General features: G+C 38.3%; 2 protein-coding genes across 3 annotated transcripts in view; both read left to right on the top strand.

The window, feature by feature from the left end:
* TMEM236 (transmembrane protein 236) overlaps window positions 1-7,680 on the top strand; it is a 72,113-nt gene extending 64,433 nt beyond the window's left edge. Inside the window, exon 4 of the mRNA XM_079108219.1 lies at window positions 6,627-7,680. Coding sequence (XP_078964345.1) covers window positions 6,627-7,204 — 578 coding nt within the window. The 3' untranslated portion in view covers window positions 7,205-7,680. The remainder of the gene's footprint in view (window positions 1-6,626) is intronic.
* An 8,463-nt stretch (window positions 7,681-16,143) lies between these two features.
* The window catches only part of MRC1 (mannose receptor C-type 1), a 118,839-nt gene continuing 109,107 nt past the window's right edge, over window positions 16,144-25,875 (top strand). For both annotated transcript variants that reach the window (XM_079108167.1, XM_079108166.1), the window contains exon 1: window positions 16,144-16,385. In XM_079108167.1, coding sequence (XP_078964293.1) covers window positions 16,325-16,385 — 61 coding nt within the window. In that variant the 5' untranslated portion in view covers window positions 16,144-16,324. The remainder of the gene's footprint in view (window positions 16,386-25,875) is intronic.

Raw genomic sequence — 25,875 nt, 5'->3', positions numbered from 1 at the left:
TTTGAACCATTGCTGCTGCTGGTGGTGCCATCTGTCTGTCTGCCTGAATCCTGCTGGGCTGTGCAAGTGCCACACCACCCTGGCATGCTCTGCTGGGCCCAATGCCATGTTACAGCTTCTCTTACCGATGAGCTACGCAGGTTCCCAGGCTGTGCTGCCAGGTTCTCCTGATGGCTTCCAGGGCTTGTTAGTGGAATCAGTCCATATGGACTTGCTTAAAGGGCTCTCTCTAGGACTGGGGCCAGAGTGGTAGCAATCTGAGGCAGAGCAGGGCAATCTGAGTGGTGGACCCTGTGCAGGTCTCTAGAGTCCTTCAACCTGTTGACACTGGGGGCACTGCCATTGGGCCCGGCTTTTATGCTTTTGTTCACTGATCTTAGCACCAGATATCTTTCCCCTACCAGATGTATATTGCTAACAGACCCCAGAAAAGAAATTCCTCCTGTCTCTTATTCAGCCAATGTTTACGTTGGATCTATTTTATACCAATAGCAGGTACTCTACTAGGTGCTGAGGGTGGTACAATAGTAAGTAAAAAGAGGAAGATCCCCCTCTCATGGATTTCCTGGGCTAGTGGGCATAAGGAGATGTTAACAAGCTGCCCTCATAAGTATGTATCATTAAAGCTGGGATAGGTGTTTTGGAGCTAATGAAGCAAATTTATTTCCTTATGTATCACATTTTTTCACCCAACTTGGACCCAAGCTGGGATGCCTAGCTCTTATCTACGTCTGAGCACTTAACACTCCTAGATGTTTGTAATAATACAGGAAATACTAGTAGACACATTTCAAACCATTTCAAAGTTTAGAATTAATTGTATTTGTCAATGAAATACACTGTATGCTTTTGAACATTTTATCTTACTACTTATGTTTTATTGAAACATATTCTCTCTATATACATATTATAAAATAAGTGAACACTTGAGGGAACCCCATAGAAATAAGGGAACAAAGAATACAGCATGCATTATTTTTGTATGTTATATATTTTGGTCAGCATCTAGAAATACATATCATATCAATATAAAATATGATTTTCTACTTTTATATAGCAAATTAGATCCCATCCTCTAGTCTGAACATTGATATCAACTATAGGGATGGCCTGAAAGTAAAACTGAAGATTAGGAAGTTTAGGAAATTTTCTCAATCTTTAAAAATAGAATAGTTTAAAATTGATTATGTGATCAGTTTTTAGCAATTCTGGTGTAGTATTAGAAGAATCTATACAGTAATAATAGAGAAGAAAACAATCGTTAGAGCTTTTAGCCTCCTAGTTGTGTTCTGAGATGAAAGAATTCTCTTAAAATTTTACATTGCATAAAATCCAGAAGTGACACATTTATTGTCAAATTTATGCAATGCATACTGGGGAACTGAAAGTAGGTGCTAGTGCTTTTGAATTTTCTGGATAACAATACAGTGTGTTTTCTAAAGAAAGTTGCCACAGTTATTTCTCAGCTAGGAATGAATGAACATCAGCTTTTCCAGACTCTTGATGATGGCTTGAATGTGGTCTTGGACTTACCATCACCATCATCATCATCACATTCACATGCAGTTTTGAGTACAGACAATAGTAAGCCAACTGCTGTGGGTAGGGGAACTCTGATTTGTGGTGGTTGCTGATTTCTGGGGTGTAAATCCTTCTTCCCTGACCAACTCCAAGCTACCAAGGTGATATCACTGAATACTGATGGTGGAATTGGGAAGAAGAGCATGTAATGAGCTCTAGGTAGCTGCTGGAAGCTGTTTCCACCTGTACAAATATTACACGTACTGCAGGGTACTGTTTTTCTTGGTGATGTGAACAGGAAAAATAGAAGAAATCGACTCTTGAACTTGTGTGACACTGTTTCTCAAAGTTTTGTATCTCCCCAGATGATGACATCCTGGGTTGCAGAAAAAAAAAGCTTTGACCTTGGTCAACTTAATAAGCTGCCTTCACTATTTACTATACTCTGTTACTTTCTATTCTATTCCAATTAATTTAAAGCAGTCAAGTATCTAGCTATTGCAACTTTTTCTTTATCTAATCCATGTGACTATTCTAGGTGCCAGACACTATTTACTTTATAGATGTTGACTTCCTCCTCAGTACAGCCACCCTATCAGATAGGTGCCACATTTCTGCATTTATCACTTAGTAATATTACTCGTCTTCCTCCCTCAAAGAGTGTATTATAGTGTCAAAGTAACAACATTTATAATTTTCCTTTGTATGTATTCTAATCTGTTGCCTTTATCCCTCTCATTCTCTGAGAGTATTGACAGAAACATCTTTGCATCCTTGTTTTTAAAAAATTATTTTAATAGAACTATTAATTTTCTTCTCTAGAAGATGTTCTTTTCAATGTTATGACTGAATCATTCAGTTAGATTTCTTAATTAGAACATTTTCCCCAGAAGAAAAACGGAATTTGCATACTGTTAATCAAGACTGACCATCCTTTGTTTCTGAGTAATTCTTTGTCTTCTAGTTGCTGAGAAGTGAGTCAGAATCTTTTATGACAAATCAGCTGCCTCTATGCTGACTTCACTGCCCTCTTTGACTTCCATCTCTTCTAAGTCTGTCTCTTGCTCAGATCTTTTCAAAGCCTCTCTACTCAACTTAAAATAAAGTCCAAAACTTTCAATCTGGTCCTTAAGGCTATGTCTAATCAGTCTCTGCCACAATGTGGTATAGTAGTTAAAGTTTGGGAAGGCACATTCTGATTCCTCTACTTGCTTGCTGTGTGACCTTGGAAATAGTCCTCAATCCCTCTGTGCTCAGTTTACTCCTCTTGAAAATGGGAAAATAATAGCATCTGCATCTTAGGGTTTTTATAAATGAGTTAATGCATATAAAGGCTTAGAACAGTGACCAGTCTACAGAAAGCACTTCATAAATACTGGCTCCTCTTCTTTTCCTCTGCCCTGTCTGCCTCCCTAACCCCTCTCCAATCTCTCCCCTCACTTCACACTAGTGGAAGACTTTACACATGCTGTTCCTACCACCTTGAAAGTTCTTTTTGCACTTGTTGCCTAATTAATCCCTACTTAGTCTTCCTGTCTCTGCTTACCTGTCACTGCTCAGATGCACCTTCCTTGGATCCCTAGGCCAATTCAAATCCCCTGTGATAGTCTCTCCTCTCCAAAGTTACAGTCACTTCTTCATATATTTGGTTTCTGCATCTGCAGATTCAACAAGCCATGGACCAAAAGTATTTGGAAAAAAAAAAAAAAAAGTCGGGGGGATCTTGAGCATCCACAGCTTTCGGTTTCCATGGGTGTTTAGGAACAAGCAGGGAGGGATGACTATTTTCCTTTTAAAGACCTGCTACTGTATATTAGTCTATATGTGTTGGTATAAACAAAGGAGACTCAGCAGTATGAGGAGGGAACTGTCTCCATACTATTTGCCACCTCACTTGCTGGTGTCCAGTTTAGGCTCCATGCAGCACCTGGCAGCTGGCAGTCCAACTAGCACACCGCAATATCCGCTTTAGTCCTGGTTTGTGACTCCTCTTTCTTTTTTTCTCTTTATTTAGGTAAGCCATGGCATTCCTGTTCTCTTTGCAGGAGCAATACCTAGTCACCTAGAAAATGCTCCACTACTGATTTGTCAGCCTGTGTCTGTTCCTTCTAAACGATCAGAGACTTTTGGGGAACAAGTTAGAACTACAACAATAGAAATAAGTGGTAAAGTCAAATAGATAAGGAGTGACCTACTTACACATTTGTCTGTTTACCAGATAACATTTTCTCAATTATTTAGCTTGCACAGTGAAGATAAAAAGTAGTTTCATCAACTGGCATCAGATATGGGGAGCTACAGAGTAGCTACTATATTGACTTGTTATAGTCACTGTGACCTCTTAGAATATGAGTGGATAGCTCTCTTCATGCCTATATCTTTTAGGGCTTATATATAAATATATATATATATAATATTTTTATATATTTATATATATTATATATTATTTATATATTTTATACTATACTAGACATATATATATTAAACTAAAATAGAATAAATAACAACTAAAAACAGGAAAAAAAAAATCCCAGCTCTAAGGGGAAGTTTGTGAAGTATTAATCTGAAGAGGGACTAATTACAGAGTCAAAGGAAATAATAGTGAATATACAAATGTTTACATTGCTTAGAGATAGGTTTGCTGATCCAATCCAATGACCAAAAGTTATCTTGGCGCTTCAACTCTCCTTTGCCCTCTGGGAGGTCAGGAGAGATTTCCAGTTAATATTTCCTGGGCTTTTTATGGGGGGGGGGAAAGAAATGACAGAGTCCTGTACCTCAAAATCTGAACTAGTCCATATTAAATGGAGTAGAAGACAAAATACACACGGACCAGGGTCTAGTAACTCATCAAAAACGAACTCCAGCTTGGAACTCATTGTTTGTACGCATAGCTCTTACTCTCAGCTATTATTAATCTCACTGACTGTTTAGAAAATGTTCATGTTTCACTTCTTGGATGGCCACTTCCTGGCCTTGAAACAATGCTGAATTTGCAATCATCTTTCAAAAGTCCAAATTTTACACCATGTTGGCAAAGGGATTAGAATTTTCATTCAAAGAACTTTTTCTACTAAGAAAGGTGAAGGAGAGTTCTCTAGGGCATGTCATACTCAAAGAAACATCTTTTAAAAATTTCTGCATTATAATTATACAGAATAGTGGGATTCACTGTGACATATTCATGCCTGATGACCAATTTCACACCCCAGTACCTCGGCTTCCACTCTCCTGGTCCCCTTTGCCTACACTACTGTTCTCTCTTCTATTAAGAACCATGTTTTCTATATTGGTTTTTTAAAAAATTAAACGAGAAAGGCAAGTGAGCTTCTGAGTTTAAAAAGCGATGATTTTATGAATAAATAACAATCAGTTGTTCTATATCACTTTACCTCTCACCTGAATATTGTTTAAGATGATACCCACTGAAGCCACTGTGACTTTTGAGGTTTGTAGAGAGGTTTCTAAGAATCATGGATCCTAGCATTTACTTATAAATAATTCACACCAGAACTAATGTTTCATTAAGAATTTAGATAATCTTTTTGTTTATAAAAATACTCAATTTGAGCCTAAACATTTAAAAATAATTAGTTGTATGAGAAACAATCAAGGTTTATTGTGTCCTTTAAAACACACTCATGGAGTAACCAAGCATTTTATTACTCATTAATCATAATTTATTTAAAAATGTTTTTGTTTTTAGCTCAATGCAGTTCAACCAATTTTTATCGATTTTGTCTCTTTGACTTTCAGAGCAATTCTATCTACTGACTCCCTTTAAATTCTGTCTTATCACATAACTTGGCAGCTGAGTATGTTCACTGCGTAAACTTTATGAAGGCCTGGCAAATTCTTAGCAACGAAAATGGTGTTTAAGGAGATAAGTGTTTGAAACAGAATATGTTATACCTTTCATGTATAGAATCAATGCCACTGGACTGGAGAGGTAGTTCAGTGGTAGAGCACTTGCCTCGCATTCATAAGACCCTGGGTTTAGTCCCCAGTGTCACAGACAGGAGCGACAATGAAAACAATGCCATCAACATCAGGTGCAGGTCTTGGGATTTGAGGGTCCCTTCACAATCTCCAACCTCGACATCCTATGTATACACAGTGAGGAAAACACACACACACACACACACACACACACACACACACACACAAATGGAAAGTCAGATGCCCTCCTCATTCAGATAGCTGGTGTGTACAGACTCATGACCATGGATAGATGCTTTAAACTTACCAATACTACTGACCACTTCAAAAACCTCTGGGAAAGAACAACTTAAAAATCTTGAATTCAGTTTCTCACTCTTTATTCTGATTCTGTAGTGGTTAAACAGATTCCCTCTTAGTACCAAACTCCTTGTGTAGAGGATAGGGGTGTACAGACTCTCATTAGGCTGTTTTATCTTACAAAATGGCAAAGTTGAACTGGTGAACGTTTAAATTAACTTGTTTTTTTTGATACTCATATATTTTGTAATGAGTAGATGACAGCTTGCCTCTAGACTGGTAATAGCAGCTGTAAAATTAAAAGTTTGTCAAAGTCAAACAAATTTGGGTATGAATTCCAATTCTGTGCATACTAACTGTGTATGGGTTTAAACTTCTGGGCCTCAGTTTCCATTTTTGTAAAATGAGATACTCTTACTTTGTCCTGAGGATTAAGTGAGATAGTAGGTAGAAGTGCTTAGCTCAGCAACCAATAATGGCTGTTACAATAAAACGGTAAAAATGACTTAGGATTCATATCCAGGAAGACACTAAGACACCAAGAACCTTCTCCACCTTTGTATTTTTTCAGCACACCAACCCATTTTTATATTCTGTGTGAAAAAAATAGGTTTCAAATAAGGAAATCACTAACAATCATATTTTAACTTGAATTTTAGATTATTTTTGTTATTGTTTGGGTACTGGGGGTAGAACAAGGTCTCGCCAAATTACTGAGAGGGCCTTGAACTTGTGATCCTTCTGCCTCAGGCTTAAACTCACTGGGATTATATACGTGCAAGACCCGGCAAATTTGGGATTTTAAATTTTAATAAAATTTATATTAAAAATTTAAACTGAAATGTAAATAAATCCATTTATTGCAGGTCATGGAGATGGGCATATCCACATAACCTCTTTGCAACAAATAAAAACCGTGGCGGAGCAAGTGAGTCAAAGTGAAGACAGCGCTCAGGCAGCCAAGTCCACCCAGTGGTCGCGATCACCGGGAGCCGCCACTCAAAGGCAGGTTCCTGTGATGGTAGTGGGGCCCCAGGAGCCCTCCTTTGACTCTGGAATCCTGAGAACAATGTCCCGCAGAGACGTCCGGGCGGAGATATTCCTGTGGAGCTTTCTGCTGTGGTCAGACACGGTGGAAATGCTGCGTGTGGCCGGTCACCCAGCTGTGTACAAGTCAGGCTGGCTGTACCCCGTCTACATATTCAGTTTCATCTCTCTTCTTCGAATAGTATCCACTCCCAAGAACCCTCTTCTGAATTCCCTGGGCATCCTACTGCAGGATTTGCCCTTTGTTTTTGTGCGACTTAGTTTAATTATTGCTCTGGGGACTATCACACCCATACTGGGACTATGTAAAAATGTACTAGTGACGCTCTCTTACGTGTACTTCAACTACCTAACCAAACTCAGGGGTTTCTCTACCTTTGAAACGTCTCCATTTTAAAAAGAAAGGGAAAGGCACTCAGACTTCATTATGCATATATGCACATTCGTAATGATTTTTTTCTGGGCCATATGTGTTTATACTGTGTAAAGAATGAAGAATAGATTGTAGAGAAAAAACATTTTTAATAACTATACCATATCAATTTTATGTATAAAAATGGTGCTAAATCTAAGCAGTTCTACTCATATAAGTTAGCTACAATGGATCTCCAGAAAATGTTAGTAGTTCATTTTAGTTATATATACTGCATTTTTTCTTAAAGCACTCTTTAATAAAGACTTCTTAAAAATAGAAACATGTTTTCCCTGTAAGTTAGCTCAATAATGAGGTATACCTTTGATGTGAAAAAGTGCATGAATTAATTAATTAAAATTAATTTTTAGGAAATATGCTTGAAATTACTGAATACTTATAGATTCCACTTTCTTTAAATCTGAAAATTATAGTTTCAGAATTTCCTTCAAACAGAATTATACACACACACACACACACACACACATATATATAGGTTTCATGGAAAGCCATTTACTTGATATTTGACTGTGTTTAAGCCTTCGTTGTTTTGCTAGTGCTGCAGTAACTAGCATGAGTGTTAATATGGAGAAATCAACGTCCATCAGTAATCTGTGGTGCTATGTCATGAACATCTTGATGCCTTAAAATAATCATGTACATAATCATGTTATTTGCCTTCACTACGTTGGGATACTCTGCTGTCTGCAGCTGGGGCTCACCATTTGATAAGGAGACTTGTGAGCAACTGGTGTCTTCTGAGCAATGATTTCCTAGTCAGTTTCTTCAAGAACATGGTAACAGGTAGTATGAGAATAGATAAGTGACCTTGTGCTACCTACTTTCCACCAAATGCCCCCCAGGCTCATTTTGCCAGGTTTTATGGGTTTTCTCACACTGTCAGAGAAGGTCTAACTCACAGATGTCAAAAACTTGCCTGCTAGCTTTATGATTTGGGGCAAGGGTCTTGTGCTTGTGAGGCGAGCACTCTACCAACTGAGCTATCTCCCCAGCCTGGTAATTTTTTTAAATTAAGAAAAGTCTACATTACCAAGTGAATTATTTATAACATTCTTTAATGTAAAACTATTTTACATAAGCATGCATTTATCTTTGTATTGAAAATCATAAACTGTGCTCAGATTAAACCCAAATGTATTACTTGAGTTTAGAATGCATTTTGTATCTAGTGTTTGAATGTGCCTGATATTTTGGAAGTGGCAACACTTTGTGTAAGTAATGAAGGCATGTACAAAAGATTATGTGCAGGAAGAAAAGTATTGTGTATCTAATTGACTTTGAGTCTATGGTATTTAAGTAAACATTACAATAAATCATGCTAATGAAATAGTGATAACTCTACATTGTGTGTTTCAGCGTTATGTTATTAAAATTGTTATTGTGATTCTTGTAGCTTCTATGGTCGTTGGTATTAAGACCCATATACATTTTGTACATGATAAAAAGTTTACTTTTCTGTTATTTAAAAGTATTCCTGGAAAGAAATAACTATATCTATAATAGACTCTATGCCATTTTATCCCAAGTGAAATTTAGAGCCCAACTGATGATTATGTCCTCATTAAATATTCATATAAAGCTAGTTGTTGAAAGATACACTTGAATTTTTTTCTATGATCAGATATATTGCATGCTGTAATAATTTTTTATGAACATTCTTTAATAGATTTTTTAGTATCTTTTTCTAAAAGCCAATGTTGGAAATTACAATGTGTGAAAGTCACAGTCTTTTTTTTTTTTTACATAAGGGTCCCTTTTTACTGAGTGAAAATTGCAATAGATCATAGGAAAGGAAAGAGAAAGGAGAGAGGTTGTCAAATGCCTGCTTTATGCTGGGCACTTTTAAAAGTTTAACTTCAAATACGCATTGAGTTAAACTTTTAAAAGTGGCGATATATCACTTAGAAGCTTAATGCCCGAAACTAAGTACATAGGCCATTAGAGAATATAGTAAATAACAAAAGAAAATACATGTAATATCCACTGCTGGAGCCATTTTATTTTATGAACTTTTTTTTATCTGTTAATTAAATTTGTATGGTTAAGTAAATCTTTTGTTGTGATATTTGTTTCATTATGGGAGGACACTTTTACTTAATTTTCAGCTTCTTGGCTGTCTGACGATCATCCACCCTCTGGGGTTTTTAGTAGTCTAGTCCAAATGTACCATCAGGAGGTGAGAGAGACCTGTCCATCCGTACACAGAGAAACTTTAAGAACTAAATCGATCTGTGTTAGAAGCATTTCAAGTCTGTACAAAAAGACATTAACTCTTGAACTCGAAATCATACTCCCTGTTATGGTTTGGGTGTGAGGTGTCCCCTAAAAGCTCATGTGTGAGACGATGCAAGAAGTCGAGAGGAGAAAGAACTGGGTAACAAGAGCCTGAACTCAGTGAATCATTCCCCCTGATGGGATTAACTGAGTGGTAACTGAAGGTGGGCAGGGTGTGGCGGGAAGAGGTGGATTTTGGTGGCGTGCCTTTATGTATATATTTTGTATCTGGCAAATGGAGTCTCTCTCTGCTTCCTGATCACCATGTGAGCTGCTTCCCTCCACCACACTCTTCTGCCATGCTTGAGGTTCAGCCTCACCTCAAGCCCTAGAAATGGAATGGGCCTTCTCTGGAACTGTGAACACGCAAATAAACTTTCCCTCCTCTAAAATTGTTGTTGTCAGGTCTTTTGGTCGCAGCAATGAAAAAGCTGACTAAAACACTCTCCTCTGAATTTATTAAGACTGCCATCTGTGATTGGACTACCATAGCCCAGGGGAAAGCACCCCTTCAAGTTGAGCTGTGCACAACCTATACATCCCTGGGAAATGAAAACCAGAGTACCTGTGGTTAATAGTTTTAGTAACAGTAAAAATTTGTTAACAGCTATTTACAAGAACCTTTATGTATATTACCATATTTATTCTGAAGATCATTTTTTAAACATTTCATTAACTCATTCATTCAACAAACCTGAGGACCTGTTATTGACAAGGTGTAGTTTTTATGAATTAGCAATTACAAAAAAGTCTTAATAAAATGGGCAATGTTACTTTAAAAAGTAGCTTAGTCTTAAATGTATCAATTTATTTTATATGAATTTGAGGATAATATTTACTATAGTGACACTTGCTGTGAAAATTGACATTTACACATATAGAAATATTATTTTTCTAGAATGTCTATTAAAATACTCAATATGTTCCTTACACTGAAATTGGAATATTAATGAAAATTTATCTTTCTATAAAATCTTTTTTTTAAATCTTTTTAAAGACTTACAATAGATATTCTAGAATATAGGAGGGCATAAACACAAAATTTGCATTCCAGATTGTTGAAAACCATAGATAACAGTAAATATTTGGTGTGGTTCTGAAGAACAAGTCTAGTATTTTTGTGTCTTGGTTTCCATTTGTAAAGCATAGGTCACTTTCAGTTTATAAATACATTTTTTTTATCTTTTTAATTTTCTTCCAAATTTTAAATGGGTCAAGTAACCTTCCAATTTAATAACTTTGTAAAATTAAATAAGATAATAAACGTGTGCCATGCCAGACAAAACAAAGTAAAGCATTGGTTATAGAGCTGTAAAACTCACGGGTCCTTCAAGTAATCTGGACACAGATGTTGTAGATTACAGTAAACCTAAATATTCTCTCCGAAGATGATTCAGATTAAAGCCATTTTAGATAAATGATCCAACACGAAGAAACTTGATTGTTATAATCATTCCTTATTAAACCGTGAATATTGTTGCTATCTTGCTTTCTTTAGGTAATAACTGGAATATATGGAAGAAGAAAAAAATAAAAATACAGGCACACCTGGAATCCCAACTACTCAGAAAGTTGAGGCCGGAGGATCAAAGTTCAAGGTCTGCCAGGGCAACTTGGTGAGACCCTCTCAAAATAAAAGTTTATAAAGGGGCTGGGGATGTAGCTCAGTGGTTGTCCAGCAGGCTGGAGTTTAAAGATCCATACTCAACTATATCATTGTATCTTCTCTTTTCTTCTGCCTGAGTAGAAATTTACCTTGATACCACTTAAGCAAATTTACCCATAAAAGATACCCATAATTTACCCATAAAACAAACTAACAAACAAAAAAGCTTTGACTGGATTGCCAGTTTTGTCTGTGGCAAATAATACACTTTTATTACCCTTCTCTTTATTATGCTTCAAAGATATTAAGTTTTTTATAACTTGGAGGTTGGGACAACCCTGCACTGAGGAAGTCTATTGTCACTATTTTCAAAGGATGTGCTCTTTATGCAAGGACGGATTGACCCACCAGGCAAACATCCAGGCTGACATTTTTCAAATTCCGACAGCCATCCCAGTCTTTAGCATCCACCACCCTGACCAGTCAGCAGCCATCACATTAAGGCAAGACCTTCCATGCAAATCGCTGAAGGCTCACAGGAAGGTCAGCATTTTTTAGCAATAAAGCTTTTTATTTTTTACTTTTATCTTTTGCAGTACCAGATACTGGGGCCACAGGCATCCTAGGAAAGCACTTCACCACTGAGCAACATCCCAGTCCTTCTTTTTTAAATTTTGAGACAAGAGTTGCCAAGACTGGCCTTGAAGTTGTGATCCTCCTGACTCAGCCTCCCACGTAGCCCGAATTATAGGCATGCACCACCATGCCCGTTCAGTGGTACGACTTTTAAAAATTACGATATGCACATATCGTAGACAGAATATTATTGCACATTTAATACAGTAGATTGTCAATGTAACTTTTATGTGCACTGGGAAATAAAACATTTTGTGGGACTTGCTTTTTCCTGATATTCACCTTTTCTGTGGTCTGGAACTGAACCTTCGATATCTGCAAAGTATGCCCGACAGGTTACCACAGAATGTGTTGAGCTCATTTTCTTGGCACTATTTCCAAACAAAGCAGAACTAAGTTCATCTTCTATGGAACTGAATGGGTATGAGGTGACTGATGCTTGAGAAAGTTTGGGAGGAAATGAGATAGTTTAGCAATTGTCTTTCCAATAAGTAATGAGAATTTCCTTTATTTTGGCTTGAAGGAATGACTAGCAAAAACAACCATCATTCACAGCTAACCAAGAATCAGAACCAAAACAGTAGAAGGGAATGAGGAAGAGGCAAGGGTTGGATTTTTAAAAATCGTGGTAAAACATATATAAGATTTACCATTGTAACCATTATTAATGGTATAATTCAGTGACTTTACGTACATTCACAATGTAGTTTTATTGTCATTATTTCAAGGAATTATCATCATCTGAAACAGAATCCCTGTACCCATTAGACAGTAATGCTGCACTCCCACCCCCAGCCCCTGATAAGCTTGTTTCTTTCTGTCTCTATAAATTTTCCTATACTATATACCTCAGATAAGTGGAATCACATGATATTTGTCCTTTTGTATCTGGCTTATTCCAATAATGTTTAACGGTTATGCATATTATTGCATGTATCAGAAATCCTTCTTCTGACTGTATAATATTCTATCATATGCATATAGCATATTTTGTTTACACATTCATTTCCTGTTACACATCTGAGTTGCTTCTACCTTTTGCCTATAATATTTCTGTGAATATTGGTATAAAATATCTCTTTTCAGTTCTTTGGAGTATACACCTAGAACTGGAATTACTAGATCATATGCTAATTTGATATTTGACTTTTAAAGGAACTGCCTGTTTTCTACAGTGGCTATACTATTTTAATATTCCCTATACCCAAAGCCCCAATTTTCTCCCCATCTTCCACCAGTACTTGTTATTTTGGATTTGTTTGATAATATCCATCTTTTCAGATGTGAAATGGCATCTTCAAGTTTTGATTTGCATTTCCCTAATAGCCAATGATCAGAACATCCTTACATGTGTTTATTGGCCTTTTTGCATACCTTCTCTGGAGAACTGTTTGCATCCACTGCACATTTTTCAATTGGTTGTGGTATTGTGACTACTGAGTTGTTGTTCTTTAGATATTCTGAATTTAATCCTTTATCAGATAAGATTTACAAATATTTTCCCCTATTCTGTGGGTTGTCTTTATATTCTCCTTATCGTGTCCTTTGAAGCAAAAGTGTTTTCAATTTTGATGAAGTCCAACTTTATATTTTTCTCGTTGCCTATGCTTTTGGTATCATAATCAGGAAACATTGTGGTCAAATTGAAATGTCATGATGATTCTTTTTTTTTTCTAACATTTTCCTCTGAGAGTTTTACAGTCCTAGTTCTGAAGTTTAGGTTTTTGATCTATTTCAGTGTAATTTTTGTATATGGGGAATCCAACTTTGTTATTTTGAATGTGTTTTCACTGAGGGAAATGGACATCCACATATAAGAGAACAAAATTGTTCCACTGCTCTTTCTTTATTGAATCAATTGACCACATCTGTTAGGATTTATTTCTAGAACCTCTATTCTGTTCCCCTGGCCTATGTGTGGTGTTCTTATGATGCTATTACACTGGTCAGGTTATTGTATTGTGGTTTTGTAGTTCAGTTTCAAAATCAAAAATATGAAACATTTATTTTCAAGATTATGTTGCTTATGTGGAGTCCCTTAAGATTACATATGAATTTTCAGATGGGCTTTTGTATTTCTGCAAAAACAAAACAAAACAAAACGCAGCACTGGATTTTAATAAGAATTGAATAAATGTATAGATTTCTTTAAGAAATGTTGTTCTCTTAACAGCATTAAATCTTCTATTCCATGACTGGTATATCTTTCCATTTATTTAGATCTTCTAGCAACACTCTATAGTTTTCAGTTTATAACTTTTTTTTTGCCTCCTTAGTTAAATCTATTCCTAAGTATTTTCATTCTTTTAGATGTTATGGTAAATGGAATTAATGGAATTTTTTTTTTTTTTTTTTTTTTTTTTTGGTACTGGGGATTGAACCCAGGGGTACTTAACCACTGAGCCACATCCCCAGCCCTTTTTCCTTTTTGTATTTATTTAGAGACGGGGTCTCACTGAGTTGCTTAGGGCCTTGCTAAATTGCTGAGGCTGGCTTTGAACTTGTGATCTTCCTGCCTCAGCCTCCCAAGGAGCTGGGATTACAGGCATGTGCCACTGCGCCAGGCCTTAATTTCCTTTTTGATGTGTTCAATACACAGATGCCTAAGGAATGAGGAATGGGGAGTGGAGGGTGGTAGCAGCAAGTGAAAAGTTAAAATTCACAGGCACTCACCAACCTCTTTATCACTTTCTCCCTTGGATGCTCCAAATTTTTGAGATAAGGCTCTAGAATTACAAGAGTCCTTCAGAGAGTTCCTGCCAGGTCTGTGGTTATTTAGGTAGAAGGACTGATTCCTGGAATTTCCTACTCTACCGTCATCTAAGATACTATTCCTTTAAGAGTCTTTCTTTCTTTCTTTCTTTCTTTCTTTCTTTCTTTCTTTCTTTCTTTCTTTCTTTCTTTCTTTCTTTCTTTCTTTCTTTCTTTCTTTCTTTCTTTCTGCCTTGATCTGATCATCTCTTGTAATATGATAAAATTGTTTCAATAAGGTCAAGGTCATGGGCAAATATTTTTGTGTGACTCCATTTTGCTTCAGAGTCAACAATTTTATTACTGATTCTGATTTTTAATGACACAAATTACACACTTGTTTAATTTTTTAAAAAACTGAATGTAAGTGTAGAGATAATTCACTTAAATTTTCTTTCCTTCTGAAATCAACATGAATCCAAATTAGGCAAACATCTTTGAAGGGTATATGATTTATTTATATGTAATAGTCACAAATGATGTATTTAAAATGTTTTTAATCCCCAAATCAGTGAAACAGTGAGAATGATACATTGTCATTTCATCTGTCCTATTTTGCAGGCATTTTTTTTTTTTTTTTGTCAGTCAAGACATACATTTTTACCATCTTTTCCTGTCCAGAATAATCTTAAATCTAGAATGCTAAAAAATTGAAAGACACTGTATCACAATTTTTATTGGGAAGTAAAGTTTATAATTGTATCACAAAGACAGTGAAGCTTGCAGATAAACCATTTAAAATTTTTTACAATACGATGTTTTCTGTAGCTTCCTTTTGAATTACAAACATTTTGCACACTCCAGTTCTGGGTGGGCTATTTAATCATTACTATGTTTCAAACGTTCTTCATTCTTGTTTTACTCCTAAACAAAATAACAAAACAAACATTCGGAGTGTGTGTGGGGGTTAGTAGAGTTTCATGAAAGATCTATTAACCTTTTTATTTTAAGAAAGAATTTCATTTATCATGAAAACCGATAGATATCTTTAGACCCAAAGACCAGATTTTCCTCCAGCAAGAGGATCCTTCCAAATGGAAGAAAACCAAGAAGACTGAAGGTTGGCAGTGCAGCTTTCTTGCAAATCCTTTGCCACTGTTGTCTCCAGCTTTCTAGAAAAAAGACTTCTAGAACCTTCTCCCTTTTGGCCTCCCTGAGGTTCCATCTTAGATCTCGCTTCTTTTTCACTTTTCTTCTGGTTAGCGGAGAAAGTTCTACATGAACTCTGTCTCTTGAAGCTTTCCAAGAAGGAAAAATAAAAGAAGAAAGAAAAAGCACGGGATACAGAGAAGGAGAGGGTCAGTTTCAAACCTTCTGTTCCTGTTTCCACCATGAACGCATCCCCTTCAGTGCCTGCCATGTCTGTCTCTGGAGTGGGGCTTGCCTGGAGGCCTAGGTGATGGCCTGCAGGAGGCCCGGCAGCCCCTCGGCGGGAGGCCGGGTCCCTAGGGTTTCACTTCTCCCCCTCCAGGCCAGGCCCGGCTGCTCACTTCTCGCCATGGCCTCCCTCCTCCCCCGTGGTCACCCCTCTCCTACACGTGTGCCTTCCTCCCCTTCCCCCTGCCTGCTCTTCTCAGAAGTTAGCTTACCAAGCAAAGTTGTAACTTTGAATTCCTGTTTTTCTAACCACCCTCATGTGACAGGATATCTCCTTATTGGAGGTTTTTCCTAAATTCAGGAGCCCTTTAAAAGGGAGAGCTTCCTCTGCACTCCTTTTCAGCTGGGCACCTCTGAGGACCTGGACCAGGCCAAGGGACAAACAGGGCCCTGGCTGTTTTGTTTCCTCCACCGGTGGGAGACAGGATCATCTCTGGGCCATGAGCCTGTTCCTGCTCCTGGTTTTTTTCTCTGTCATTCCCGTTGCTGTGCAGCTATTGGGTGAGTCTGCGCTGAGGTGGGGACTTTGCGACCAGGGGCCTGTGGCACAGCCTCCATCCGGGGTTAATATGAACACCTGGGTCCTGTCAATACCTGTGAGAGGAGGCACGCACGCACCCGGCAACACCAGGGTTCTGCGGAAACCTGTGGCCCCCACCTGGCCGCCAGGCATGCCGGGAGCTGGGGCAGGGGGCTGCTTGGCGGGTGTCTGGTGCTGTCTGGCCCTGGATCCCTCCCTCATCCGGCGATCCCTCTCTTCTGCAGGTGTTCCTCTGTTTTATTCGTGCAAGGATTTCCTGTTCTGGGGTGTGCTCCTTTTTATTTTCCGCCTACGGTTCTTTCCATCTAACTCCCAACAAATATCTTGGGAGTGTCTGGCTGAGAGGGAGAGGGAGGGAGAGGCTTCCCCTATCCCAGGTCCCGGGAGAGGATCAAGGAGCACCCCAAAGCAGATTCCACACAACTCCTACTCATTTTTCCCCCTGTGAATCATTTTAATCATTCATAGTTTTTATGGCCAGAAAGCTTATTCTTATTTGTATTCTAAATTGCTCAAACTGTCTGATAAGTGGATTTATTTGGGTTTTTAATGATTACTCTTTGTCTGAAGATGAATGATTACATTAGGGATGGATTCAGAGTTTTTCAGATTTCCAAAGACAATTGATGAGGCTTTCTATTTCTCTAGACTCGGCCTGTGGAAGCTTCAGAATGAGAGTGCCTGGGAGAATTTTCATTCCCTTCTAGTTTGAGATGATAGACAAGGGATTTCAATTTTGATTTTTTTGGTGCCTCATCTGCCTTTGTTTCCACCAATCTACTAGCACTGAGTGCAGTGTGTGCAGGGGTCCTATTCCCTACCTGCTGGGACCAGGGGTAGGAAGCTCTCTAGGGAGAGAGTATCTGATAACAGAAAATGCTAAATCCTAAGAAGCATTAAGTAGTAGTGATTATCAAACACAAGCAAAGACCCTAAGCCCTATGCCCTGCCTCTGCCACTTGCTAGCTCTGTGACCTTGGGCAAGTGATTTATAACTTTGTGCTTTAGTTTCCGGGTCTATAAACTGAGGACAATGATATTTCCTGCCCCATCAGTTGTGGTGATTCCCTGAGTTAAAATATGTGTGTTTAGAAAGGAGTATGGCCCATAGTAAGTGCTTCAGGAGGGTCTGCTATTAAAAGCAGCAACATCCCCCTCCATAGAAATGAATTGTCCAACAAACGCAGTATATTAAGCATTTAAAGGAAAAGTTTCTCAAGGAAAGAAAAATGCTAAAAAAAAAATTCCTGGAGCCCAATTCCTGGCTACAAAATATTTCTCTCGGTTAATCCTGAGTGTGGAAGGAGGAGCTGCTTAACCTGGCCATGAAAAGATTGCAGTGTAGTGAGGACTAACCAGTCTCCATCTTTTCCAAGATGTCTATCTTGGGCAAGAGGATTAAAATATTCTTCAAGGCCAAAGTTAAAACTCTAACTAGTGAAAATCTTCCAAGGATTGTGCTGTCTCAAGCAGAAGAGTTTGCTGAGCAGTTGCAAGTTCCTTGTTACTAAAGGTCTTCAGACAGATGCGGGATGAACAATTCACAGGCAGTTCATGAGATCTGGACTCTTGTCAGCTGGCACAGATCAGCAGAAACATAATTAATTACATGAGGAAGCTACATTACTAAAAAGAAATAAGCAAATAAATTGGTTAATAAATTAATTAATACATTAATAAAATTGATTTTATTAATGTATTCCATTTATCCCAACATATCTAAAATACCATCATCTAAATTTAACCAATATAAAAATCATAGGGATAATTTCACATTATTTTTCCAAATTAACTCTGCAAAATCTGACATGTGTCATACACTTGCAGCATGTCTTGACTGTTTTCATTCAGAGTGTGCGACAGTCCCGTGGGGCTACTGCTGCACATCTTGGGCAGCACAGATACAGTTCCCAGCATTCTTTGCAATGACTCAATGCTTGTGGAGCAAACAGTATTTCTCAGTTTTCGTAGGAATGTTTCTCTCCTTGAGATAGCAGGATGACCTCCTGAGTAATGTCTTCCTCTTTGTGGGCACAGATACTGGGAAAGGGAGGAGGTACTGAAATCTGTTCACTTAGAGAATAAGAAACAAACAAGCAATAAAAGGGGGCAAAGAAGCTCTTCCAGATTTTTTGTTGTTTGCTTACCCAACAGCCTGTGATCCTTATTTTACCTTCCTTTGCTCCAAGTAGCACATGACTGACCAGAGGAGTCTGGTGAAAGCCGAACACCAGCTTGGTTGGCAGCAGATTGAAGGATATGTGACTTCTCAGGACCCACTTCCCTGACTTCCTACGCATGGGAGGGTCTCCCTACTTCCATTTGGTTTATTTCCTTTCCACCCACCGAAGCCTTCATCTCCAAGGCAGCTTCCCACCCCATTAGCACCATAAGCAACAGTAGGCTGAAGCCAGTGGACAGGCCAGCTCTACCCTGAGGAGCCCAGGGAGGTTAGCAGAGGGTTCCTAGTTACTCTTGTCGCCCTGTTATCTCCCAGACTTCATTGCCACCATAACCTTAGAGGGTTATAACCCCAGCAGAGACACAGTAAGAGTTGCTCGGACCCTGAGTTTGGACCACAGCAGGGTTCAGCTTGGCCCTGGGAGGGTTTGGCTCATAGCAGTGCTGTCTGTGCTGGTAAAGTTAACAACTGGTTTGCAGAAGAACAGAAACCATTGATTTGACTTGTGGTGTTTACTGATTTTCATGGTGTAAATAATCCCGTGATGATTGATTTCGAACTATAACATGATGCCGAATCAGGCAGAGCTGCGGAGAAGTGACAGCCAGCTTTTGTGGGTTAATGTCACAGGGCAATGTGGAATCTTTCTAGGCTCTCAGGATGCAGCTGAAACAGGGAACCAAGTGGTATGAAGAAGCCAGAACCAGGGTTAATCATGAAAATGAGAGCAGCCTTAGCATCGTGCCATTAAAACAAGAAGCAACTCGGAAATGATGTGTTTTTTTGTTTGTTTTTTGTTTTTGTTTTTTTTTTTTTCTGCCTATTTTTAAAATTATTTATTTATCTATTTATTTTTATTTTTTACAGACTGCATTTTGATTCATTGTACACAAATGGGATCCATCATTTAGTTTCTGTGGTTGTGCACGATGTAGATTCACACCATTCGTGTAACCATTCGTGTAATCATACGTGTATGAGGGTAATGATGTTTTGAATCCTCATTTTACAGATGAGGCAACAGGTGTAGAAGGCAAATGTCCAGAAGGTCACCATTTGGCAGGTAGAGGCAGACCTGGATCTACAGCCTCAGCTCTTGCTTTCCATCTCCCCTTAGATCTTGCTGTAATGTAAGACCAAGTGCATGCAAGTCAAGTTGCCCCTGTGGTACACATGGGGAGCTCACCGTGGGTGGGCATCGAGCAAATTACGATTTCAACATTGATACCTTGCTAACTTGAAAAAATCCTGATTGATACTCTTCCTACTGCAGATTCCTTATCTCAGTGTTAAAGGAGATAATTATTGTCATAGCACCAATTCTCACCATCACTCCTGGGAACTTTGGTTTCAGCGTAAATATGTCTTACAATATTAATCCTCAAGCGTATTTATTTTATTTTTCATAAAAAGTAAGTAGAAGAAAAATACCTGCTGTCCTCCCTCTCCCCCCACCCCACCCCGCCATGGCACAGCTTTCTCAGGGCTTGTATTTGGAAGGCTGTGCTAGTATCCAGACTTTGGGACAGATAACTAGATGAAATTTTTGATAGTTAAGTGTAATTTTTGGTTTACTGTAACTGTAGAATTAACTTAGACCCCAGTAGTCTCTAGGTTCACATAAAGCAGATGGGAAGGTATCACATTCTACCTTTTACTGGATGACAAAAGTGAGGCTCAGAAGAATAAATGGGTTGCAGAAGTACACACACTGGGGAGGACAAGAGGGAACTTTTTTTTAAATTAATTAATTTATTTTTATTGTAAACAAATGGGATACATGTTTCTCTGTTTGTACATGGTGTAAAGGCATACCATTTGTGTAATCATAAATTTACATAGAGTAATGTTGTTTGATTCATTCTGTTATTTTTTTCCCTTCCCCCCACCCCTCCCACCCCTCTTTACCCTCTATACAGTACTTCCTTCCTCCATTCTTGCCCCCCTCCCTAACCCTAACTCTAACCCTAACACTAACCCTTCCCTCCCCCCATTATGTGTCATCATCCACTTATTAGCGATATCATTCGTCCTTTGGTTTTTTTGACATTGGCTTATCTCACTCAGCATGATATTCTTTAATTTCATCCATTTGCCTGCAAATGCCATAATTTTATCATTCTTTATGGCTGAGTAATATTCCATTGTATATATATACCACAGTTTCTTTATCCATTCATCAATTGAAGGGCATCCAGGTTGGTTCCACAATCTGGCTATGGTGAATTGAGCAGCTATGAACATTGATGTGGCTGTGTCTCTGTAGTATACTGATTTTAAATCCTTTGGGTATAGGCCAAGGAGTGGGATAGCTGGGTCAAATGGTGGTTCCATTCCAAGTTTTCGAAGGAATCTCCACACTGCTTTCCAGAGTGGCTGACCTAATTTGCAGCCCCACCAGCAATGTATGAGTGTACCTTTCTCCCCACATCCTCACCAACACCTGTTGTTGCTTGTATTTTTGATAATCGCCATTCTAATTGGGGTGAGGTGGAATCTTAGGATGGTTTTGATTTGCATTTCTCTTATTACTAGAGATGTTGAACATTTTTTCATATGTTTGTTGATTGCTTGCACATCTTCTTCTGTGAAGTGTCTATTCATTTCCTTAGCCCATTTGTTGATTGGATTATTTGTATTCTTGGTGTAGAGTTTTTTGAGCTCTTTATACATTCTGGAGATTAGTGCTCTATCTGAAGTATGATTGGCAAAGATTTTCTTCCACACTGTAGGCTCTTTCTTCGCATTGCTGATAGTTTCCTTTGCTGAGAGAAAGCTTTTTAGTTTGAATCTATCCCAGTTATTGATTCTTGCTTTTATTTCTTGTACGATGGGAGTCCTGTTAAGGAAGTCTGGTCCTAAGCCGACATGTTGAAGATCTGGACCTACTTTTTCTTCTAAAATCTGCAGGGTCTCTGGTCTGATTCCGAGGTCCTTAATCCATTTTGAGTTGAGTTTTGTGCATGGTGCGAGATAGGGGTTTAGTTTCATTCTGTTGCATATGGATTTCCAATTCTCCCAGCACCATTTGTTGAAGAGGCTATCTTTTCTCCATTGCATATTTTCGGCCCCTTTGTCTAGTATGAGAAAATTGTATTTATTTGGGTTTGTGTCCATGTCCTTTATTCTGTACCATTGATCTACCTGTCTATTTTGGTACCAATACCATGCCATTTTTGTTACTATTGCTTTGTAGTAGAGTTGAAGATCTGGTATTGCGATACTCCCTGCTTTGCTCTTTCTGCTAAGGATTGCTTTAGCTATTCTGGGTTTCTTATTCTTCCAGATGAATTTCATAATTGCTTGCTCTATTTCTGTAAGGTATGTCATTGGGATTTTAACTGGAATTGCATTGAATCTGTATAGCACTTTAGGTAGTATGACCATTTTGACAATATTAATTCTTCCTATCCAAGAACATGGGAGATCTTTCCATCTTGTAAGGTTTTCTTTAATTTCTTTCTTTAGTGTTCTGTAGTTCTCATTGCAGAGGTCTTTCACCTCTTTTGTGAGATTGATTCCCAAGTATTTTATTTTTTTCGAGGCTATTGTGAATGGGGTAGTTTTCCTGATTATTCTTTCCAAAGATTCATCACTTATGTATAAAAATGCATTAGATTTATGTGTATTGATCTTATATCCCGCTACTTTACTGAATTCACTTATGAGTTCTAAGAGTTTTCTGGTGGAATTTCCTGGTTCCTCTAAGTATATAATCATATCATCAGCAAATAGGGACAGACACGACTGAAATACAAAACATAATCAGAAGCTATTTTGAAAATCTATACTACAACAAAATAGAAAATTTTGAAGACATTAACAGGTTTCTAGAGACATATGAACTGCCTAAATTGAACGAGGAGGACATACACAATTTAAATAGACCAATTTCAAGTAATGAAATAGAAGAAGTCATCAAAAGCCTACCAACAAAGAAAAGTCTGGGACCAGATGGGTTCTCAGCCGAGTTCTACAAAACCTTTAAAGAAGAGCTCATTCCAATACTTCTCAAAGTATTCCATGAAATAGAAGAGGAGGGAACCCTCCCAAACTCATTCTATGAAGCCAATATCACACTGATACCTAAACCAGACAGAGACACATCGAGGAAAGAAAATTTCAGACCAATATCCTTAATGAACATTGACGCAAAAATTCTCAACAAAATTTTAGCAAATCGCATACAAAAACATATTAAAAAGATAGTGCGCCATGATCAAGTGGGTTTCAACCCCGGGGCTGCAAGGTTGGTTCAACATCCGGAAATCAATGAATGTCATTCACCATATCAATAGACTTAAAGTCAAGAATCACATGATTATTTCAATAGATGCAGAAAAAGCATTTGATAAAATACAGCACCCCTTCATGCTCAAAACACTAGAAAAAATTGGGGTAATGGGAACATTCCTTAACATTGTAAAGGCCATCTACGCTAAGCCCATGGCTAATATCATTCTAAATGGTGAAAAACTGAAAGCATTCCTCCTAAAAACTGGAACAAGGCAGGGATGCCCTCTTTCACCACTTCTATTCAACATCGTCCTTGAGACTCTAGCCAGAACAATTAGACAGACCAAACAAATTAAAGAGGGAACTCTTGATTGTGCTTTTTGGCTCAGGCTAAGAAGTAGAAATAATTTATCAGCTGGAGTGGGTTAATTAGGGGAAATGTAAATGTGGTTCAAGACAATAGTACGTTAAAAAAAGGACTTAGATCTCTGTGTTTATGTCAGTTTTTTAATAGACTTTTTTATTTCAAAAGGGGGAAGGGAAGGAATGAATATTTATCAAGTGCAAAAAGGTATATCCAGTGCTTTACCCATGTTCTCTTGTTTAGAAGTTCACTCATCTAGAAGATCAAAGGACCTTATTATGCCCATTTCATAGATGAGGAAATTGAGGCTAGAATGGCTAGTTTAACTAAGGCAGCACAGTTAAGAAAAGGTGGAACCGGAATTGACCCGAAGTCTGCCGACTCCAAGGCTGAAAACTTGGGGTCTCTGTTGCCCATATCCTTATCTCCCTCTTATTAGGCTGCTACATGAGCTCTTTCTTGTCTCAAATTTCATCTTGTTCAGAACCATTACACACTGTGTTCAAGACTGATTTCCCCAAGTTAATGATACTAATAATAACACAGATTGAGCAATTTCTGTGTCAGGATCTGTTCTAAGTGCTTTGTTTAAATTATCTCATTTAATTTTTTCAGCAGTGAATAGAACCTTTTACTTCCCCAATATTTTACAGATAGGAAAATGGAAGCACAGAGTTGTTTGAAATTTGACCAAAGGCACACAACCAGTGAGCAGAAGAATCTGGTTACCTGGTAACGAAACACTGATGCTCCGATTATGTCCAGATAGATGGGATACAGAAGATTAATTCATTAGCATAGCATGTGTGGAAGAAGAAAGAGAAGTGTAGAGTCAACTTCTTAATCTGCGAAGTTTGTCTGTCCCCAAGCTGGGGGTGGGGATGGATTTTGAAGTTGATACAGGAGGAGAGGAGAGGAGAGGAGTAAGCAGGGAGGCAGGAGGTGAGGTCAGCACAGGGAGAGAGGCCTCTTCCAGTGAGATGGGAGTGAGTGACCCAGGGAAGCTGTAGAAATTCATATTTTGATGGAAGTTGGAGTGAGTTGGAAAAGTCTCATGATCTCTAGTTCTTCCTGAAGGTCAGAATCCTTTTTGGATTCATATTTGAACCTCCCCAAATGACCAAATGCAGTGTCATAAATGAGTAGGTTCTGTGAATGTCTGTGAATGAATGAATGAAAAATCAAGGTGAAAAACAGAGTCTGATGTTCCTCCGCCCAGTACCATGACTTCTGCCTCTCCCCCAGCACCTGACAAAGCACTCCCCATACACTAGGTGTAAGATAAGCATTTTTCACTCGATTTCAGTTATTTGTGCGTGTGTGTGAGGGCATTTTAGGTTTTACATTTGCTTACTGAGGATAATGGACATCGTAGTTTCTTCTAGAAGGCGACATCTGACAGCTGTACTGTGATTTGAAGGCAGTTCATTATGGGGAGGAGATCCCAGGACTGACAGGGAATGGGGAAGCGGAACAGGGAGAGAAAGTGTGTTAACAAGCCAGTGACCACTGTGACCAGAGGAGCTCAGACTGGCTGGGGAACTCAGGGTGACGGTATGGAATATGTGTCTTCGGGTCATCCCATGCAAGGTGAAGGGCATTGGGACAGTTCATCAGTTCCCATGAGCCACCAGGGAAGGAGGGCTCATAAAGGGGCAATAATTCTCTGATCCTTCTAGGCAGGTGTGTGCACAGGCATAGGAGGACCTAAGGGACAAAAACATCCCCAGGCAGAAAGATGTGGTGCTGACATTTTGGGAGAGTGGCCACTTGACTGAAATGGCAAAGGCCAAGGAGAATCAAGGGAGTTCTGACAATCACTGCTGTAGAATACTCTTACCTCTCTCTTATTCAGTTTTTCTTTCTTCAAGAAGTTATTTTCTCATGTTTTAACATCAGCATTTTATTTGTTGATAGTGAAGAAAGTCTAAACGTATATTAGAAACTATATCATATCATAGTTCTATTGCTACTCACCTTTTATTTTATTTTATTTTTGGTACTGGGGATTGAACTCAACCACTGAGCCACATCCTCAGTCCTATTTTGTATTTTATTTAGAGACAGGGTCTCACTGAGTTGCTTAGCACCTTGTTTTGCTGAGGCTGGCTTTGAACTTATGATCCTCAGCCTCGAGTCTCTGGGATTACAGGTGCTCACCACTGCACCCGGCTCTCACGTTTTATAACCTAAGTTTCTTTACTGGTAGATTTAGAAATGTAATTACTTGTTTTATGTTAATGAGCAATTTTGAATTATGTCAAAACTTGCCTAATAGAAAGTTCATACCAATAATATTGGATATTTTAGTCTTCAGTTACTTTCAGCCCGAGATAACTTGATTGGAACTTATTACATTGTTCCAAATCTATTTTTGCTCTTGCTGTTTCTGGCCTTGGAATAATCATGGGGGAGTGTGGGCTTGGTGTGGGCAGGGAATTTTCTCTGATTTGGCCTTGAATTGTCACTAGCACAGTGCCTGGCACACAGTAGGTGTTTGACAAATACTTCTTGAAAAGTAAATATGAGATTGAAAAGATGAAGTTAAGAGGGAGGAATGATCTAATATAATAAACTTATGATGTATAAAAATATTTAAAAAAGGAAACTCGTATGTTAGATCCTATAAATGAGATGACTGAGAAATGAGTGTAGCTTTTCCACTGTC

Source organism: Sciurus vulgaris (genome assembly GCF_902686455.1).
Source record: "Sciurus vulgaris genome assembly, chromosome: 12".
Classification (NCBI taxonomy): Eukaryota; Metazoa; Chordata; class Mammalia; order Rodentia; family Sciuridae; genus Sciurus; species Sciurus vulgaris.
Note: the sequence above shows the minus strand (reverse complement) of the source record. Positions and strands in the feature narration are given on the sequence as shown.